The sequence below is a fragment of the Triticum urartu genome, chromosome 7A (assembly GCF_056163025.1).
Source record: "Triticum urartu cultivar PI428250 chromosome 7A, HENAU_Tu73, whole genome shotgun sequence".
In the NCBI taxonomy this organism is placed as follows: Eukaryota; Viridiplantae; Streptophyta; class Magnoliopsida; order Poales; family Poaceae; genus Triticum; species Triticum urartu.
Genome location: NC_141879.1, coordinates 28,781,196 through 28,798,014, shown reverse-complemented (window position 1 = coordinate 28,798,014; position 16,819 = coordinate 28,781,196). Strand labels below are relative to the sequence as shown.

The window sequence follows — 16,819 nt, the reverse complement described above, 5'->3', positions numbered from 1 at the left end:
CAGCCAGCCTCCTCCTTCTCCGCCTCGTTAGCAAGGGCGGAAGAGACCCGCCGCCGCTCCGGCTGCTCCGGCGCGTCGTAGTCCTTCTCCTCCGCCTCGTAAGCAAGGAAAGAAGACAGCCGCAACCGCTCCGTCTGCTCTGCCGGCGCCTAGCAGTACAGCCAGAGGCGGGAGGCAATTCAGATTCGGTCCTTCTCTGAAGACTCCAGAGAAGTTACCATACGAGAGGACCCCAGAGGAGAACGTGAAGATCGCGCGAGCCGAAGTGACGAACTTCTTTCAAGGGGTGAAAGCAAAGAAACATCCACCTCTGGAGGAGAAGGTAGATCCGGTGAAAGCGAAGCGCACTCTGGCTGCCCTGAAAAAACCACCAAAGTCTCCGCCGAAAGGCAACTATGAGCGCATTATTGCAAAGACATTTGTCGAAGCGGAGCGGTCGGGAAGTACTGTCAGTGATCAAAGGATAAAAGAACGATGAGCTGGGAAAAAATTGCCCAACTCGGCGAACAAGCGAACCAATCGTGCCTCCCTCTCAAGGTGTCTAGCGACATCGTCGCTAATGATCCGAGGATGGTGCCCGGTTATAGCAATCTTGGAGATTACCTGCCCGACGATGTACATTATGATTTCTTGGAGGTGGAGGAACACACATACGAGTATGGGAAGCCTCTCGTCAAAGATGAAAGATCTCTAACAATGATGATGCGAAGATTCCATGATTGGTACATGAAAACCTACAGAGAGTCTGGGGGGAGGAATACTTTGACGCTGAGAGTTAGAGAGGAGCATGACCTCATTGGAATTGAACTGTTGAATGTTCCATTTGAGGAGTTCTTCCAGTTTTTCAATCAAAAGGCCCTCGATAAAGCAACGATCACTTGCTACTGTCTGTAAGTAGTACTACTTCTGTCATTAAGTCTCTCTATATAGCTCAGCTCTTTCATTGCATGTATTTATAATTATCCTCACTATATTATGCAAATTGAAGATCGCCGAATTGAAGAAAAGACAAATCGGTGATATTGGGTTCATTAACACAAATCTCATAGATGCAACTGAGGTTAAATATCGTGCCGAAGATACTGAGGCCAACTTGCTATGATCGTTGGTAATAAATGAAAACAAAGATATAATACTCTTTCCTTACAACTTCAAGTGAGTGTTACTGTCTTGTGCATATTCGGTTTCCCTTATTAGTCCAGGTTATAGTAATGTAATTGATGAGTTATGCATGCGTGCACAGCTTCCACTATATTCTCCTAGAGATTAAGCTTGAGCAGGGACTAGTAACCGTCTTAGACTCGAGATGAAAAGATCCACAGGACTATGCGGACATGACTCAAATGATCGAGAAGTAAGTTAAATCGATCATTATCCACCATATCAGCAACTTTGTTCATTTCCTGATATCAAGTAATTGTTTTATTTGTCTGGCAGGGTTTGGAGAAAATTCACCAAAAAAGCTCCGGGACTGCCGAAGAAGCTGCAATTTAGACACCCGAAAGTAAGTACTATAGTAACATGTTCCGCACATCTCCTAGTGATTCAAGCGCTAGTTTCATCAATACCATTTGGCATGCTGGCTTATCAGTTTGATTGACCTCTATTTCTTGTAAAGTGGTTGTGGCAGGAACAAGGGAATGATTTCTATGGATACTACGTTTGCGAGTCCATCCGCCACACGACCTGTGAACGGGGGTACTCTGACGAACAATATGAAGTGCGTAAGCAATAATATTCACAATTTTATTTTATTACCATAATTTGTGTTGAGTTTCATTTATTCATATATATATATATATGCATTGACCCCCTTGTTCAAATTAGATCTTTCGGATGCGGGATGAACTCCTACCACCAGATCGTATGCAAGCAATTCAAGAGGAATTGGCGGCATTCTTCCTTGACCACGTGATTGCTGAAGACGGAGAATACTATGTGGACTCTGTGTTCATATATAATTAGGAGATTATACTGTAAGAGATAATTATTGTATATATGTAGCCGGTAGTGTCGGATAGATATACGAGAACTTGTTGTTCGACCAATCTCTCGGAGAAGGAGAGGTGGTCGATATCACTTCTCTCTGTATGCATATGTTCATGCCGATCTTCTGTTTCCTTCATTTGCTTACTAGCTAGCGTGTCTAGTACTCTCTATACGTATATATAGCGTCAACGAAGCACGGACATAAGAGAGGACACTTCTCTCTATTAATTAGCTAGCTAACACAATATATGAAACACCTAAATTAAACCCCCAACCCCCCCCCCCCTTTCAAAAAAACCCCAGCCCCTAAAATGCTGACGCGTGGATGCCTATTGGTCCCGGTTGATGCCACCAACCGGGACGAAAGGCCCTCCTGACTGGGCTCGGCGCACCGGCCACATGGAGGCCCATCTGTCCCGGTTCGTGTAAGAACCGGGACTAAAGGGCTAGGGCATTAGTAACGACCCTTTAGTCCTGGTTCAAAAACCGGGACAAAAGGCCCTTACCAACCAGGACAGATGACCCTTTTTCTACTAGTGCGATGTCGTTGGAATGAACCAAAAATCCACCAAGTTTATACAACAAACACAAGTATATATATGTAACCTTTCCTCTTGGGGGAATTCCAATGACTTTGGTGATAGTAGCAAGGTGTCCTGCTGTATTCGTAGCATGGTAGCATCTAAAGTAGTGGTAGCAGTACAAACATATAATAGCTGGAGTTTGGAATGGCTCTTTTATGATGGTTTAGTTACTTTAGTAGCAACATGTAAATATACCATGAGTGTTAAGTCTTCAACTATACCACCCAAATTGGAATTAAACGAGCACAAAAGTTGGCATGTGTCATTTGGTGGAGCAATTATTATATATGTACTGGCCACACACATCATTGGTCACTAGCTTGCCTCCTACAAATAAGTAGTGTATTCCCCATGTAGTGGGATAACATATGGTGGGTAGGAGAACTAGAGGAGAATGGAAAAGTGTGAAATGAGATAAACAATGTGAAGAGGGTTGAATGGCATGGACGGTCACATAGCATGATCCAACAGGGAATGGGATGTATTGGAAATTCAAGTTGGGGGCACCTAGAGTGACATATTCGGAACACAAACGATGAATCTAGCAAGCACCAAACGGGATGTGACTCTCATGACTTTTCGGGCAGATTCACCGGGAGTGCCTGTTGTCAAGCCATTGCGACTCAATCTTGAAAGCATCGATGCTCTAAATGTCATCAACCAAGAAGCATGAGAAAGATCGCAAGCGCGTGTGAGCCTCCTATGCTATTGTACCCGTGTAATCCTCAATGGTTTCCTATGATTCACACAAGGACAAAATATTCCGATGTGACACATTTGTAATGCAAGTATAGAAATCGCAGAAAACCTTGTGGTGAAACGGAGTATGGCTGAACCAAACAAATGAATTACTAGCTTAACGTCAAAGCACCAATATTTTCTAAACATATCTGTTGATCATCTCACCTCCCAATTCATAGCATGATGACATATAGTAGTAATACATAACCCTTTTTTTGTGAAATATACTACTAGAGTTCCTCCATCATTTGTTGTATTATTAGGTTGCAGCTCGTCGACAAGAGCTTTTACTTAATTTTAACTTCAACAAAGAAAAGTTCCTCACACCTAGGTGGCTAGGGCAAATATCTCCTCCCATCCAATCTCCACTGGCCACTCTGTGAATTCACCCCCTGCCGGCTGCTCCGACTAGTGGTGGAAGGGAGGGGGATCCCGGTGGCTTGGTTCCGGTGATAGTTTAGGTTAGGGTTTTCTAGTCGTCACGGGGGCGACACTTGGGTCGATTGCGACGTTCATCTTTGAGACATGCAAGTCCCTTGATGCCAGGTGCCCCCCCTCACTCTAGTTTTGATCTAGACTAGTTGTAGTTCTAATTATTTTTCTAATCCTCTTAATAGAGAAGCCCCTTGAGGTTCTATTCTCTCTCTTCTTGTTCTCCTGCGACGCAAAGCTCTGGACGGTGAAGCGTCGTCGGATCGTGAAGCTTGCACGCGTGTAATACATAGAGAGGCCGTGCTTTCGGTCTTCCGTTTGAGGGATCATTCGTGAAAAGCTTGAGAGACTTCATCAACAATCTACACCAACTCTTCTTCCGTTGCAACTCGAAATTGGTAACGATCCGAGCTAACCTTGTATGGATCTTCATAGTGATCTGGGAGTTCGATCCATAGGACAAACTTTTTTGTTTTCTATTACGTTTCCAAACAAAGTGTCCCTTATGAAGATTTTTAAGGGTGAAGAGCTCTTCTGGTAGAGAAGGGCAGGGATGAATTGGCTCCTGAAAGGGGACACTAATACCTCATATTTCCAACCAATACTAATTGGTGTAGTTGGAAATGCTTGATCCCTTGTTTGTGCGACAAAGATGCCCTCCTTGAGCAGCCGAGAGTGATTAGGTTTCGCTCCTTCTATAAGGAGCTCCTCAATGTGGAACCCCACTATGGGGTTTCCTTGGCGGATGACTTTTGGCCAGTTGCGACCAAAGTTTCCACCATTGAGAATGGGGACCTAACTCTCCCATTCTTGCCAGAGGAGGTGGGTAGGGCGATTACTTCCATGAAGACTAGTTCCGTGCGTGGCCCTGATTGCCCGTCGGTGGCCTTTTTACACAAGTTCTGGCCACTGCTTCACCTGGTGATCATATCGATATTCTATGAATTCTATACTGGGACTCTTGACATGGCACGCCTCAGCTTTGGTGTCATTACCCTGATCCCCAAAATAGTTGCTGCGACCAATATTCGACACTTTATGCCTATTACAATGATAACTGTGCTCTAGTGGATTTTTATGAACATGTGCATGACACGCTTTGCACCAGTGGCCGAGCGCCTCTCACACCCCTACTAGTCCGCATTCTTAAGGGTCATCGTATCCATGATAGGGTCCTAGCCCTCCATGAGCTAGTCCAGGAGGTTAGGAGTCACCACCATAAAGGCCTCTTTCTTAAGCTAGATGTTCAAAAGGACTATGACTGCCTTGACTGGTCCATCCTCCGCTTGGTAATTGAACGAGCTTGGTGCTTGAACAAACGGGGTTCGATGACTAGTAGTGCTCTTGGATCATGTAGCTAGTCAGGAGTGGCCACACAATGTGTTGCAGATTCGGCATCTCATACATACACGCTTGTAACTGAACCATATGAATATGTTGTAAAAACGCGTATGCTGCATTTATGATTCATGTTAAATTTGATACACAATAATAGTTATATAATTCACTCTTTTCATATTGATATATCTATCAAACTGTGTAAAAACTAGGGGCGTTTAGGAATAGGGCACGCGACCAACTTCATACGTTAGCAGCAGTTGGAGGAAGACAAGGATGCGGCCAACTGATCTACGACTTCCCCATGTGTACAATCTGCGGACGCTGGTAGTGGCACTCCCCATCTGCAACATCTTGCGAAACCACGCGCCGCCAAGTCAGAAAGAACTATCAACATCTAGTGTGGGCAGGCTGCTAGCTTGCCGATCACTAGCAGCGTTCGATGAAAACGCTGCTAGTATTATGGTACCAGTAGTGCCGCACTGCCGGCGCACAAGTTAAACGTAGATGGCAGAATCGAACACTGCTAACAAGGGGTTCTCGTACTAGTGGATATTCAAGTCCGAAAAAGAAGTAAATCAACAAAAAAACATAAAAGAAGGGAAAATAAGAAAGGGAAGCTAGAAAAATAAACGAGCAAAGCAACATGGGGGGGGGGGGGGGGCATAAAGCTGTCCTCCACCCCATTAACTCTCCAAACCATAGCCATCTCTACTGCCCAAATTGACCTCTGAGCCCTATGCTCACTCCTCAAATCGCCTGCCCGCCCGCCGCCACTGTCGATGATATTGTGGCAGCGGAAAGTGGACTTTGCCACTACTGTCCTTGTCATGCTCTAAGGAGTAGGGGGGAGGAGATTTCATTTGATTAGTGGGAGCTAGTTGAGCATGAGATCGGGGAGCACTGTACCATGAAGGTCAATTCATGACATAGCATGCCGATGAAATTGCGTTCGCGGCGATTTATGCCCCCTCCAACTCGCGGTCGAGTAGCACCTGGTAATCATGTTGTTCGTCGATGCCTCCCGCGAGGACACCATTGCCCGAGTTGTGCACGCGAAAAAGAATAGGACACAAACAGAGTTGTTCCCTGAGCTCAAAAAAGTCAGCTATGAGTCCACACTCGCCGAGGTCACACCAAGGCAGAGGACACCCACAAGCCGAGGCGTCGGGTTCCGACCAGGGAAAGGAGACGATCGAGATCACCTTCGACTAGGATTAGAGTGGTACATATATTTGATCAAGTATTAATTTTGGTTACTCTAGGAATTTTTAATTTAAGTTCAACAATGTTACTCACAATTGCACACTAATTTTTTTTTGGGAAAAAGAGGTTGAACATATATATGGTCTCTGCATCATTGTGATGCACATATTCATCTTTATGAAAGTTGATGGAAGGCGGCCAAAAACATCAATAAAGTGAGTAAAAAACCAGCAGCGAACCTACGTGTAAGCTGTGGGGTCAACTGACCCCAAAGCTTTTTCAAAAACCTCCTTTCTTCAATAGGCAATCAACTGACGGTCCTTGGATTTTAGAGGCTAATGACGCCACAGCTTACTAATGACCCCATAGGATTTCCATCCTGGCGCCGCCACTGTATAAAAAATGAACAACTAAAGCAGAGCAATTACAAATTAAACACGCACTAGTATGTTGACTTCTTCCGCAACAACATGCTCGAAAAGGGATACAACGCCCTGACGCCGCCGTCATCGTGTCAATCCAAAGATTACAAAGACAAGGATTTTCATCCTCAGTCCTGAGACTAACCAATGAACTTGATTTTGTTTCAAAGCGTGTTTGAAAAGCGCTCGTGCAAAATTGTGAGTCGGGGAGTGAAATTGTGTGAAGGACCAGGTGCTAAAACGTTTAACTCAAACTCCAAGGAGCAAACTTGGAGAGGTGGTTTGATGCATGAGTTAAAATCTCTCCTGAACGCTCTGCAAAATACTGGTTATGACGGTCTTCCAAAAACATTATTTTACCTTATTTTATACCTAAAATCTAAAAAGTGCACGCACACTTTTTTGCGTAACAGAGCGGCCGGCTGGGAACCGCACGATTTCAATCACGCGCGTGCGTCCTCACTTCAGGTGTCATCTGGTCGGCAGCCCACCCACCCGTCACCCCACCCACCGAGCCGGCTGAGCCCACCATCCCCCCTGCTGTCTCTCGCAGTTCCCCCAATTCTTCTGGATCGAGGCGTCGTCGCCGTCGCCGTTGCCGTCGCCGTCAGCTCCTCCGAGCGCCTCCTCCGTGCGCGGGCCTCACCGGATCCGCATGACCACATCCACATGCTGGCCTCCTCCTCTGGCTCGACCCCGAGATCCCCTACCCGGCTCCTCCCCGGCGATGGTGTGGTCCAGGCCATCGTGCAGCCATGGATCTAGGCCATGGCCCTCCCTGCTCGTCCTTCCACCCCCTCTACCATGGCAGAGACGAGGCCCAATCACTCTCCACCCCCACGAGCTCCGGGCATGAGGTCCTAGACCCGCCTCATCTAGATCGGGCCGCCGTGTCGCGCCATCACCACGTGAACCCGGCTGCCTCCTCCACGATTGACGACGTCCACACGGACGGCCGTGCACCACCACCACCTCCTCCTATACTCGGCTATTGGAGGACGTGTAGGTGCTCCCAGCGGCCTCTCTCCTCTCTCTCTCAATATTTGCCATGTTTGCGCGGGGGATTCACTGCTCGTCGCCAGCGCAGGTAAGGTCCTACCCATGGATTTTCTTCTGTCCTCGGTTCTATCCGTATCTCCTATCAATTACCCCGCATAGGTCCTGCCTAGGGGCGGCTGGTATTGCTCGTATTCATCGAACGAGGGAGGCTAGCGCGCAGAGGGTGCGACAGCGGGGGACGAGTTTGTCGGGCAGCCCATAGCGGTGGTTAACCGCATCCGCTTCACACAGTTACGACCATGGTGGTGTTGGCGTCATGAGCATAGCTCTCGTGCTGCTTTCAAACTAGAGAGGCGTGGGGATTATGTGAGATTTGAGTTTCAACCAGAGCGAGTAGATAATGGGATAGTGTAGGTTGTTGTACATCTCTTTTTGCATCCGGGTTCACCCATGTTTTTTATTGTTTTTTCTAGTAAGTTGCAAACGGAGGAAGAAATAGTTGGCTAGCTAGTTGTAAAATTTGCACAGGATGGAAACATAGTTGGATTACAGGACGAAGGATGATCAGGAGTGTGTTTTTCAATTTCATTTTCCAGTTGCACACGCTCATATGTCAATTGGCTGCATATGCATGATAGTTGCATGCTCTAGATCATTTAGTTGGCAGGACATTTTTTCATTTTACAGTTGCACAACCTCTCATGCCAGTTGGCTGCATCTACAGGGTAGTTGCATGCTCTAGAAATTATAATTGGGAGGGCATATTTTAGATGATATCTAAATGGTACACTGCATAGCTGGCTAGCTAGTTGTAAACATTGCACAGGGAGGCAAACATAGTTGGATTACAGCACAAAGGACGGTCGGTAGTCTGTTTTTGAATTTCATTTTTTAGTTGCACACGCTCATACGTCCGTTGGCTGCATTTCCAGGATAGTTCCACGCTCTAGATCATTTAGTTGGCAGGCCTTTTTTTTGCCATGATATCTAAATGGTACAGTGCCCTGCATCACGCAGCTACAACTAGGTTTTAGTTGGATTTTCACGGCTAGCTGTTCTAATTTTGTCACTATTGGTATGGTTCAGGATCCTATTTTTGATCCATCTATTATTCCCTAAACTACAATTGTCTCGTTAAACATGATCTCTCTGTAGAGCTTCATTACATCTCTGTGTAAAACACATGATTTTTTACACAGTTGCATGAGAACCAGCTAGGTGTTGGCATCCTGAACTTTTATAATTGCATAAGAATCAATTAGGAGCTGGTATCCTCAACTTTTCAAATAGTTGCACAACAGTATCATACGAGTTGGCATCCTCGACTTCCATAGTTGCACCCGAGCCATTTGGGAATTGGCAGTCTCAACTTTTTAAATAGTCCCACAGCAATATCACATGAGTTGGCATCGACATCTATTTTAGCTGCGCAAGAACCAATCAGGAGTTGGCATCCCCAACTTGTTTTAATAGTTGCACAACAATGCCACATGAGTTGGTATCTTCAACTTCTTTAGTTGCACAAGAACAATTTAATAGTTGGCATCCTCATGTGCTCACATGCATCTGATTTTTCTAGGTTTGCAGATGCACTCGAATGTAGTTGCACTACTTATTTGAAAGATTATAATCTTTTAAAAATCACTATTTTTTCATTTCGTGTGTTTAGGCAGGCTAAATTCAAGCTAGAGCTAGTTCATTTTTTCTTAGGCTTCTTTTTTTGCCTCATGTGCAGGTTTTACAGGTTATGGGGGTGGATGAGCTGCTATAGATTTGTGCACACAATTCTAAGCTACAAAGTCACATACTACTGTGTTGAAAGATCAAAGAAAAAAAATGCAAACCAGATTCTTGTCTAGTTGGTAGTTATGTTTTCGTAGTACCTACAATATACTTTTCTTCTCTTTTCTTTTTTTTTGCTACATAGACATTGGTTCTTTCTACATTATGTGTGAAATAAGCCTCTATGTGCTCTCTCCTATATATTTGCACATTTTCTGCATTTTGTTGCAGACATTGCTGTAAAAGTTGGCTTGTCCCATGATGTAGTAGCACGAAAATCACTTAAAATTGCACAGGTACCGGATCTCCCTTTTATTATTTCTGTTTATCGTCTCTTCAACTATGGAGAAGCTATTTTTTCAAAGAGAAATTTGGTGAGGGGGAAAGGGAAAGTCAAGGAGGGAGGATCTGAACAGGAGGAGGAAATGATCACCTCTTTTTCACCCTTGTTGGTGCTGCCTGATACTTTCTGGTCTGGATTCATGTTTTAGTTGCACACGTTTACAACAAAAGTTGGCTTTGGATTCATGTTTAGTTGCACAAATATATGTTTATTTTTGCACGGACAACACACATCCATGTCTGTGTGTGTTGGTTGCACACAGTTACAACAAAAGTTGGCTTTTGGATCCATGATTAGTTTGCACATCTCTTTTTCTAGTGTTGGCTGTTTGGTTGCACACATAGCAGGAAAAGTTGGTTTTGGATCCATGTTTTAGTTGGCAGAAATATAGGCTTCTATTTGCACACATGGCATAAAAAGGTTTCTTTTGGAACCCACTCTTTTTTAGTTGTGCAAATATGTGCTTCTTTCTGCACAAACAGTACATCCAGTCCATATTTTCTAGTATTTGGCTGTTTGGTTGCATACATTGCGCAAAAGGTTGACATTGTTGGAACTGTGATTAGTTGCACAAACAGGAACCCAGTCCATGTTTCTAGTTTGGGCTATCTGCAAAACTACTCCATTGTGTCTATTTACACACATCCAGGCAAAAGTTGGTTTTACTACTAGGTCTAGTTGCACAGAGTGGTGTTTAATTAAACAGAGATCAAATTTTCTCTCTTTTTGGTTACTTCCTTGTGTCTATTTGCACACATCCAGGCAAAAGTTGGTTTTACTATAGGGTATAGTTGCACACAGTGGTGTTTAATTACACAGAGATCATATTTTCTCCTTTTTTTGGCTTCCTATTTTGCTACTCCCTCCAACTATGGAGAAGACCGGTGGCAGATTCATAGGCAAGGTGAAGGGAAAGTGAAGAAGGTGAAGGGAAAGTGGAGAAGAAGGATACCCGTGAAGGAGGAAATATGGACGAGGGGGCGTGGGAGGCTTTTTCTAGAGAGTAGTGGGGTCACTGATAGCGACTGGGCTTTGTTTTCTGTTTAGTGGACTCATCTGGCTGGCGGCCGCTCACGAGTGCTACCGAGCCAATGAATTTTGTGGGACGGAAGGAGGCCTTCCTTTCTCGGAACGAGGGGATAGGAATTTTCTTTTTCTGGCCGGCCACTCGCTACCGCTAGCGAGCCAACGGCCGCCAGCCAGACGCTCCCTATTTAATATATAGGTATATATCCGTCTGTTTGTTCGCCTTAATTTTGGTAAGGTAGTCTTTTCGTATGCTCCGTGATTGTAATAAAGTAGCCCATGCACTTGCTGCAATGGGGATCAATGGCAGGAACCACAGCGTCTGTGGGTGGAGGCTGTGCCGAACGATACTGCTGTGCCGGTTGAGTAATGGAATCCAGGGGTTCCACGTCAAAAAAATTGAAAAAATGCTCACATTGTGATTGATCAGCCAAAAGCCAACTCATGTGCTCCCGCAAAACGAGCCATGCGATCAATATCGATCAGCCAGCTTGTTTAACCTTGATTGACGGAACTCCGGCGAGCCGTCAACTCCTCCATCAGCCGGCCAACGGCGTCGTACGAAGACCCGCCGTTCGCCACGGCGCTCCTTGCCTTCACAGCGAGGTCCCTGGCCTTCTTCTGTATGGCGTCGCTCTCCATCAACCTCCCGATTGATCCGGCGATCACCTGGCCGCCGACCACCTCGTGCGCCTCGAGGGATGACCCGTAGTCCTTGGCACCGACGCTGACACCCACCTCGAGCATCTCCACGATGAGCATGTCGTTGTTGAACTGGTCTGCGTGCCGCGGCCACGTGACCATCGGCACGCCGGCGCTCACGGCCTCCAGCACCAAGTTTCAGTCGCAGTGTGTCACGAACCCGCCGAGGGCGGGGTGGTTCAGGATGAGCAGCTGCGGCGCCCAGCCTCGCATGATGAAGCCGCGGCCGCCGCGTGCTGCCGTCAGCTCGGCGAAGCCTTCCGGCATATCCACTTCTCCGGTGAAGTGTCCGCTCCGCCCATCACCCACAGTGTTAGCCATAGTCTTGATCTTGCATCGGTTAGGAGTTGTTAGTTGCACGCGTTGTGTTTGTTAGCAGCTAGCTGCATGCATGGAAGGAGACGACCGAGCCGTGTGGCCGTTCCGTAAGGTTAGCTACTGCGGTGCATGCATGGAGATGTGGGGGCGTGTGTGCATGCTAGTTGGTTAGCTGGCTTAGTGGCCGGGTGATCTTTGTGTGTGCGTGAGTGTGCTGGTGTGTGTGCTTGCCTGGGTATAAAAATTAAAAAGCCCTCAACTGTATTGCTTGGGTGTTGTGTCGAGTTCGTACTTGAGGAAGAAGCCGTTCGTGCGGCAAGCGTATGTGCGCCGGAAAAACATCACCGTGTCCTGTGTCTCCTCTTTCTTCTATCTTCGTTCGTGCGAGAGAGAGAGCGAGAGGGAGCTGGGCACCGGCACAAAGAGCAAGCTAGGGTTCGGCACCAACACACAGGAAGCTCGTGCCTAAGAGGTCGAGGCCGCGGGCGAGCTCGTGCAGCTCCGCCGGCGAGAAGCTGGCCAGCGTGCCGAAGGAGACGTACACCACCGAGCCGGCCGGCTTCGCGTCCAGCCGCCGGAGGCAGCCGTCTGCGTCCGGCGAGGGCGCGTTGGCGCCTCGCCCGGCCATGTCGTCCTTGCCGGCGAGCGCCACGGGCCCGACGAGCGACGCGCGGCAGTGCTCGGCGTAGTCCGGCTCCAGCGCGTGGAAGCTGTTGAACACCTCGCCGAAGCTCCTCTGGTCCGCGGCGTTCACGCTCTCGAAGAAGGCCCAGTGCGACGCCCTCGCGGGGTCCATCATCTGGCTCCGCCTCATCTCGACGCGGTGCGGCAGCCCCGGCAGGGAGATGAGGGCGTCGGGGTCGTCGGGCGCGGCTGCCAGCGGGTTGTGGCCAGAATTTCGGTTTTCATTTTTTGATTTTTACCGGTCCCGGACGAAATGGGCGAAATTCGATTTTTTCGGCTTTTTTTGGAAAATTTCGAACGAAAATCATAGAACAAAATTTGAATTTTGGGACAAAAAATGAACGAAAAATGAGCGAAATTTGCCTAAAATTTTGAAATACAACAGAACAACAAATGAGTATTCAGAACTTTTACCAAAATATGCATGTAAAAATCAAACAGCTGAATCTATTCCTCAAATCACTACATATCAGACTGAACATCAAAACTTCAGTTGCAACCATTCAGGCAATAGCATAGTGGATCAATTCAGAGAGCAGCAACCATTAGAAAAGCAACATGATAGTCCAGATTAACATGTGACTTAATAGTTCAGATACTAAGAGTAACATGCGACTTAATAGTTCTACCAAGAGTCGAAACGAACACCCATAACAGTTCAGAATTACAGTCCATGATGAATTTAACACGGCATTTGAAGTTCAATTATGCCGACCCCAAAATACAAACAGAAAGTTCAATTCAAACTTCCTGTTCTTCAACTCTTCAGTCTTGCACCAAAAGTATTGAGTCAAACATAGACCTTCACTTCGGACTTCCTGTTCATCCACCCGTTAGTCTTCATCAAACCAAAAGCTCTTTTGCTCCCATGCCGCTTAACCTTGCAATTAAAGCATTGTGAATTATATAAACATTACAAGTAGATGGCAGAAACAACAACTCAATGATGGCAGCCGCAATTGGAACAACATATAAAATCATATGGGCAGAAACAATGTGAATTATATAAATATTACAAGTAGATGGCAGAAACAACTCATAGATGACACAAATTAATACAACATATAAATTCAGATGGACTAAAGCATTGTGAATTATATAAACATTACAAGTAGATGGCAGCCCCAATTGAAACACCATATAGAATCATATGGACTAAAGCATTGTGAATTATATAAACATCAAGTTGATGGTAGAAACAACAATTAATAGATGGCAACCCGAATTGAAACAACATATAAAATCATATGGACTAAAGCAAACATCACATGTTTATGATAGAATATAAGAAAGTGCATAAATGGGAAATTATTGATGTCATCACAAGGAACTTACTTGTCAATTGTAAAGGCTGGTGACCTCCTTGACCTTCTTGGCTTGCCTAACCCGTTCAGATCTACTCCCTCCTTCCATCTATATAGGGCCTAATGCGTTTTTCGAGGCTAACTTTGACCAAATGTTAGAGCAACAATATATGACATGCAACTTACACAAAGCATGTCGTCAAATTCGTATGTGAAAGGAGATTTCAATGATATAATTTTCACATTATGCATGTTATGTACTATTAATCTTGTCAATAGTCAAAGGAAAAACACATTAGGCCCTATATAGATGGAAGGAGGGAGTACGGTTCACCAAACTACCATCACTTGTTACCTCAACATTGTTTCCAACTTGGCTTGCTAAATCCTTTTCAACTTGCATTGGCGAATCTCCTCCATCAGATTGACTTGCACCATCATCATGGCTATCATCATCATCAATTTCCAGGTCCAGCTCCTCATTCTCTTCATCATCATCCTCACTATCATGGCAGTCATCCTTTTCTTCCTCTACCCTCTTTCTTTTCCTGCTATTATCCTTCCTTGCAAGACGAGACACTTTCCTACTTGAGTTAAGCAAATGTATTTTCTCAAACACGGCGCTAGCAGCATCAACTCCATCCAAGATTGCATGCTCCTCATCCTCATTCAACCATTCCATCATAGGATTTGTTGCATCAAACATGGTTGTATCCATCATCATTGCACATGCATCAACTTCCTTCTGCTTATCATTCTCTCTCACCGGGTCTTCTTCTTCTTCAGCACGTATCTTCAAAATGTGAAAACAAAATCAGTGAATGACAACGAAGTACAAAGAATAAAATGGATAAAGTCGCTATGTATAAAACAATGCTTATTAGACAACAGCCTTTACTCTAAACATTGCTAAGTAAACATCAACATTTACTTTAAATAACAACCTAATAACAGTCTTTAATAAATAGTAGCATTTACTTAGTAAACAACAACCTTTATTTCAAACAATGCTTAGTAAACAACAGTATGCAGGTGAATCATGGCATATGGGTGAATAATGGCATATGGGCAAAACACATTTCATACCTTCAAGTTGTAGCGCACAGATACAAGCTTGTGCAGCTTGCCATATAGAAGACAGTTTCTTTGCTTCGTGTGGACCAAAGCAAAAGCGCTCCAATTCCTCTCACAGCCACTTGACAAAACGCATTGTGATACAATCCTCAAGGCACACTTCTGCAGATTAGGAACTTCCCCTCCAAATTGGAACCACCACTCAGCTGCCAAGTTAAAACAAAATTAACATAGTGAGATGATCTGAGTTGAAAAACTAGGGTAATAGAGTATTACAAGTGGGGTAATTGGAACTTACTTGGTGACATTTTCTCTACATAGGAACGTGCCAACCTTGAGCCAAACCTCCCATGACATTCCCTATAAGTGCTGACTTCATCAATAGCCAAAACAGCGGTCTCGGGGTCTGCGATCTTCTCAATGACATCTGTTAGTGCAAGAGCATAGTCCATCATCTTGCACATGTTGATCTGATAATGTGTGTAAGGATCAAGGACAACAGCTGCATAGGAAAAGGGAGAACAAAATAAGTTAAAACCATAAAAAGAGAGCGTCATAATACAAATTTAGTTAGTTTTGTAACTACCTGCAACCAATAGTGTGCCTTCTTGCATAGCATCGATCCTCTTGGACACCTTGCTCATGACTCTATGAAACATTTGTGATCCACCACCAAGATGACTTTCCAACTTTTGTATTGCTGTCATCATACTCTTCTTGAATCTAGATAGGGTGCATCTCTTTTGTGTATCAGCATATCTAAGGGCTTTGTAGAGTGGCTCTAGCACAGCAAGAACCCAGTCTAAAGCTGCCCACCACATATTACTAGATAGCAGCTCTTCAGCGAACACATAATCAGCAACACCGTTCCAAGTACTTCCCTTCCAATCATCGGACACCATCCATTTCCTAAACTCATCTTTCTTACAATGGAAACTCTCCAAGAACATGAACACCGTTCCAAACCGGGTCGCATTCGGTTTTATGAGTTCACCACCAATGTTCTTTTTCATGCTATCATGTAGGTTATTGTGATTGTAGAAAAATCTACAGATTTGCTTAGCACTTTTAACTATCACGTCAATCTCACAAAACTTAGCAACATCCTTAAGCATGAGGTTAACAGTGTGGGCAGCACATGGCTGCCAAACAATATGACTAAAATCTGGTTGTTCTGCCAGAGTTTTACATGCTTTCTTGTAATTTGACCCATTATCAGTTACGATTTGAACAACATTCTCAGAACCATCTCTTCCACAACGACCTTTCTGATCTCTCTATAGATAAACTCTGCCAATTAATTGCAAGTAAATTTTTGTTTGAAACAAAAATGAAGCGAGTAATAACAGAAATAAGCATGAATAAACAGAAATAACACTTTTTTTTACTCTAAATGCACCATAATATCATGTAAAAAGATTAGAAAAGGCATAATAGCCACATTTAACCATGAATAAACAAACATAACAGATTTTTAACCATGAATAGACAAACATAACAGATTTGCAACTCTAAATGCACAATAAATGCATCATACCATCATGTAGAAAACTAATAAGGCATGGCTAGTCAGAATTAACAATGAATGGACATGCGTAAACATAGTTTCAATCATTAGAAAACTAACATGCAGTCTGAGTTTGACCAGAAACATCAATGGATTTATGAAAGAACATTCATGCATTGCAATACACCATGAAATTGATGAGACTCATACCAGTAGGCCCTGTCCATGAGTCACACATCATAGTTACACCATAGTTCCTCCAGTCTTGCTTGAACATGTTCAACCACTGCTCAGCTTCTTCATAATTCTTGTCCAAATATATCCCATCAATCTCCTTGGCAGTTGGAACAGGAGCTGGGCCAAGGTTT

General features: G+C 44.7%; 1 protein-coding gene, 1 long non-coding RNA gene and 1 pseudogene across 2 annotated transcripts; 1 reads left to right on the top strand and 2 right to left on the bottom strand.

Annotated features, from left to right (window-relative positions):
- The first annotated feature begins 7,208 nt into the window (after positions 1-7,208).
- Positions 7,209-9,811, top strand: LOC125524548 (uncharacterized). Its single transcript, XR_015611441.1, has 2 exons — positions 7,209-7,799; positions 9,447-9,811. It is a non-coding gene; the product is annotated as an uncharacterized LOC125524548 (long non-coding RNA).
- A 1,500-nt stretch (positions 9,812-11,311) lies between these two features.
- Positions 11,312-12,783, bottom strand: LOC125524549 (scopoletin glucosyltransferase-like; annotated as a pseudogene).
- A 1,121-nt stretch (positions 12,784-13,904) lies between these two features.
- LOC147957251 (uncharacterized) lies at positions 13,905-16,119 on the bottom strand. The gene is made up of 5 exons (XM_087536347.1): positions 15,531-16,119; positions 15,243-15,446; positions 14,957-15,150; positions 14,198-14,663; positions 13,905-13,969 (listed from the first exon to the last, which is right to left on the bottom strand). Exons 1-5 carry the CDS (start codon positions 16,057-16,059, stop codon positions 13,905-13,907), a joined length of 1,458 nt encoding a protein of 485 aa, XP_087392473.1. The 5' UTR covers positions 16,060-16,119.
- Positions 16,120-16,819: the final 700 nt, after the last annotated feature.

Coding starts and splice junctions, on each gene's coding strand:
- LOC147957251 (XM_087536347.1), bottom strand. CDS start 16,059: ATGCTTAAGGATGTTGCTAAGTTTTGTGAGATTGACGTGATAGTTAAA. Junction 15,151..15,242: donor TGTAGAGAAAATGTCACCAA/GTAAGTTCCAAT, acceptor TTAACTTGGCAG/CTGAGTGGTGGTTCCAATTT. Junction 13,970..14,197: donor TGATGGTAGTTTGGTGAACC/GTACTCCCTCCT, acceptor AGATGGAAGGAG/GGAGTAGATCTGAACGGGTT.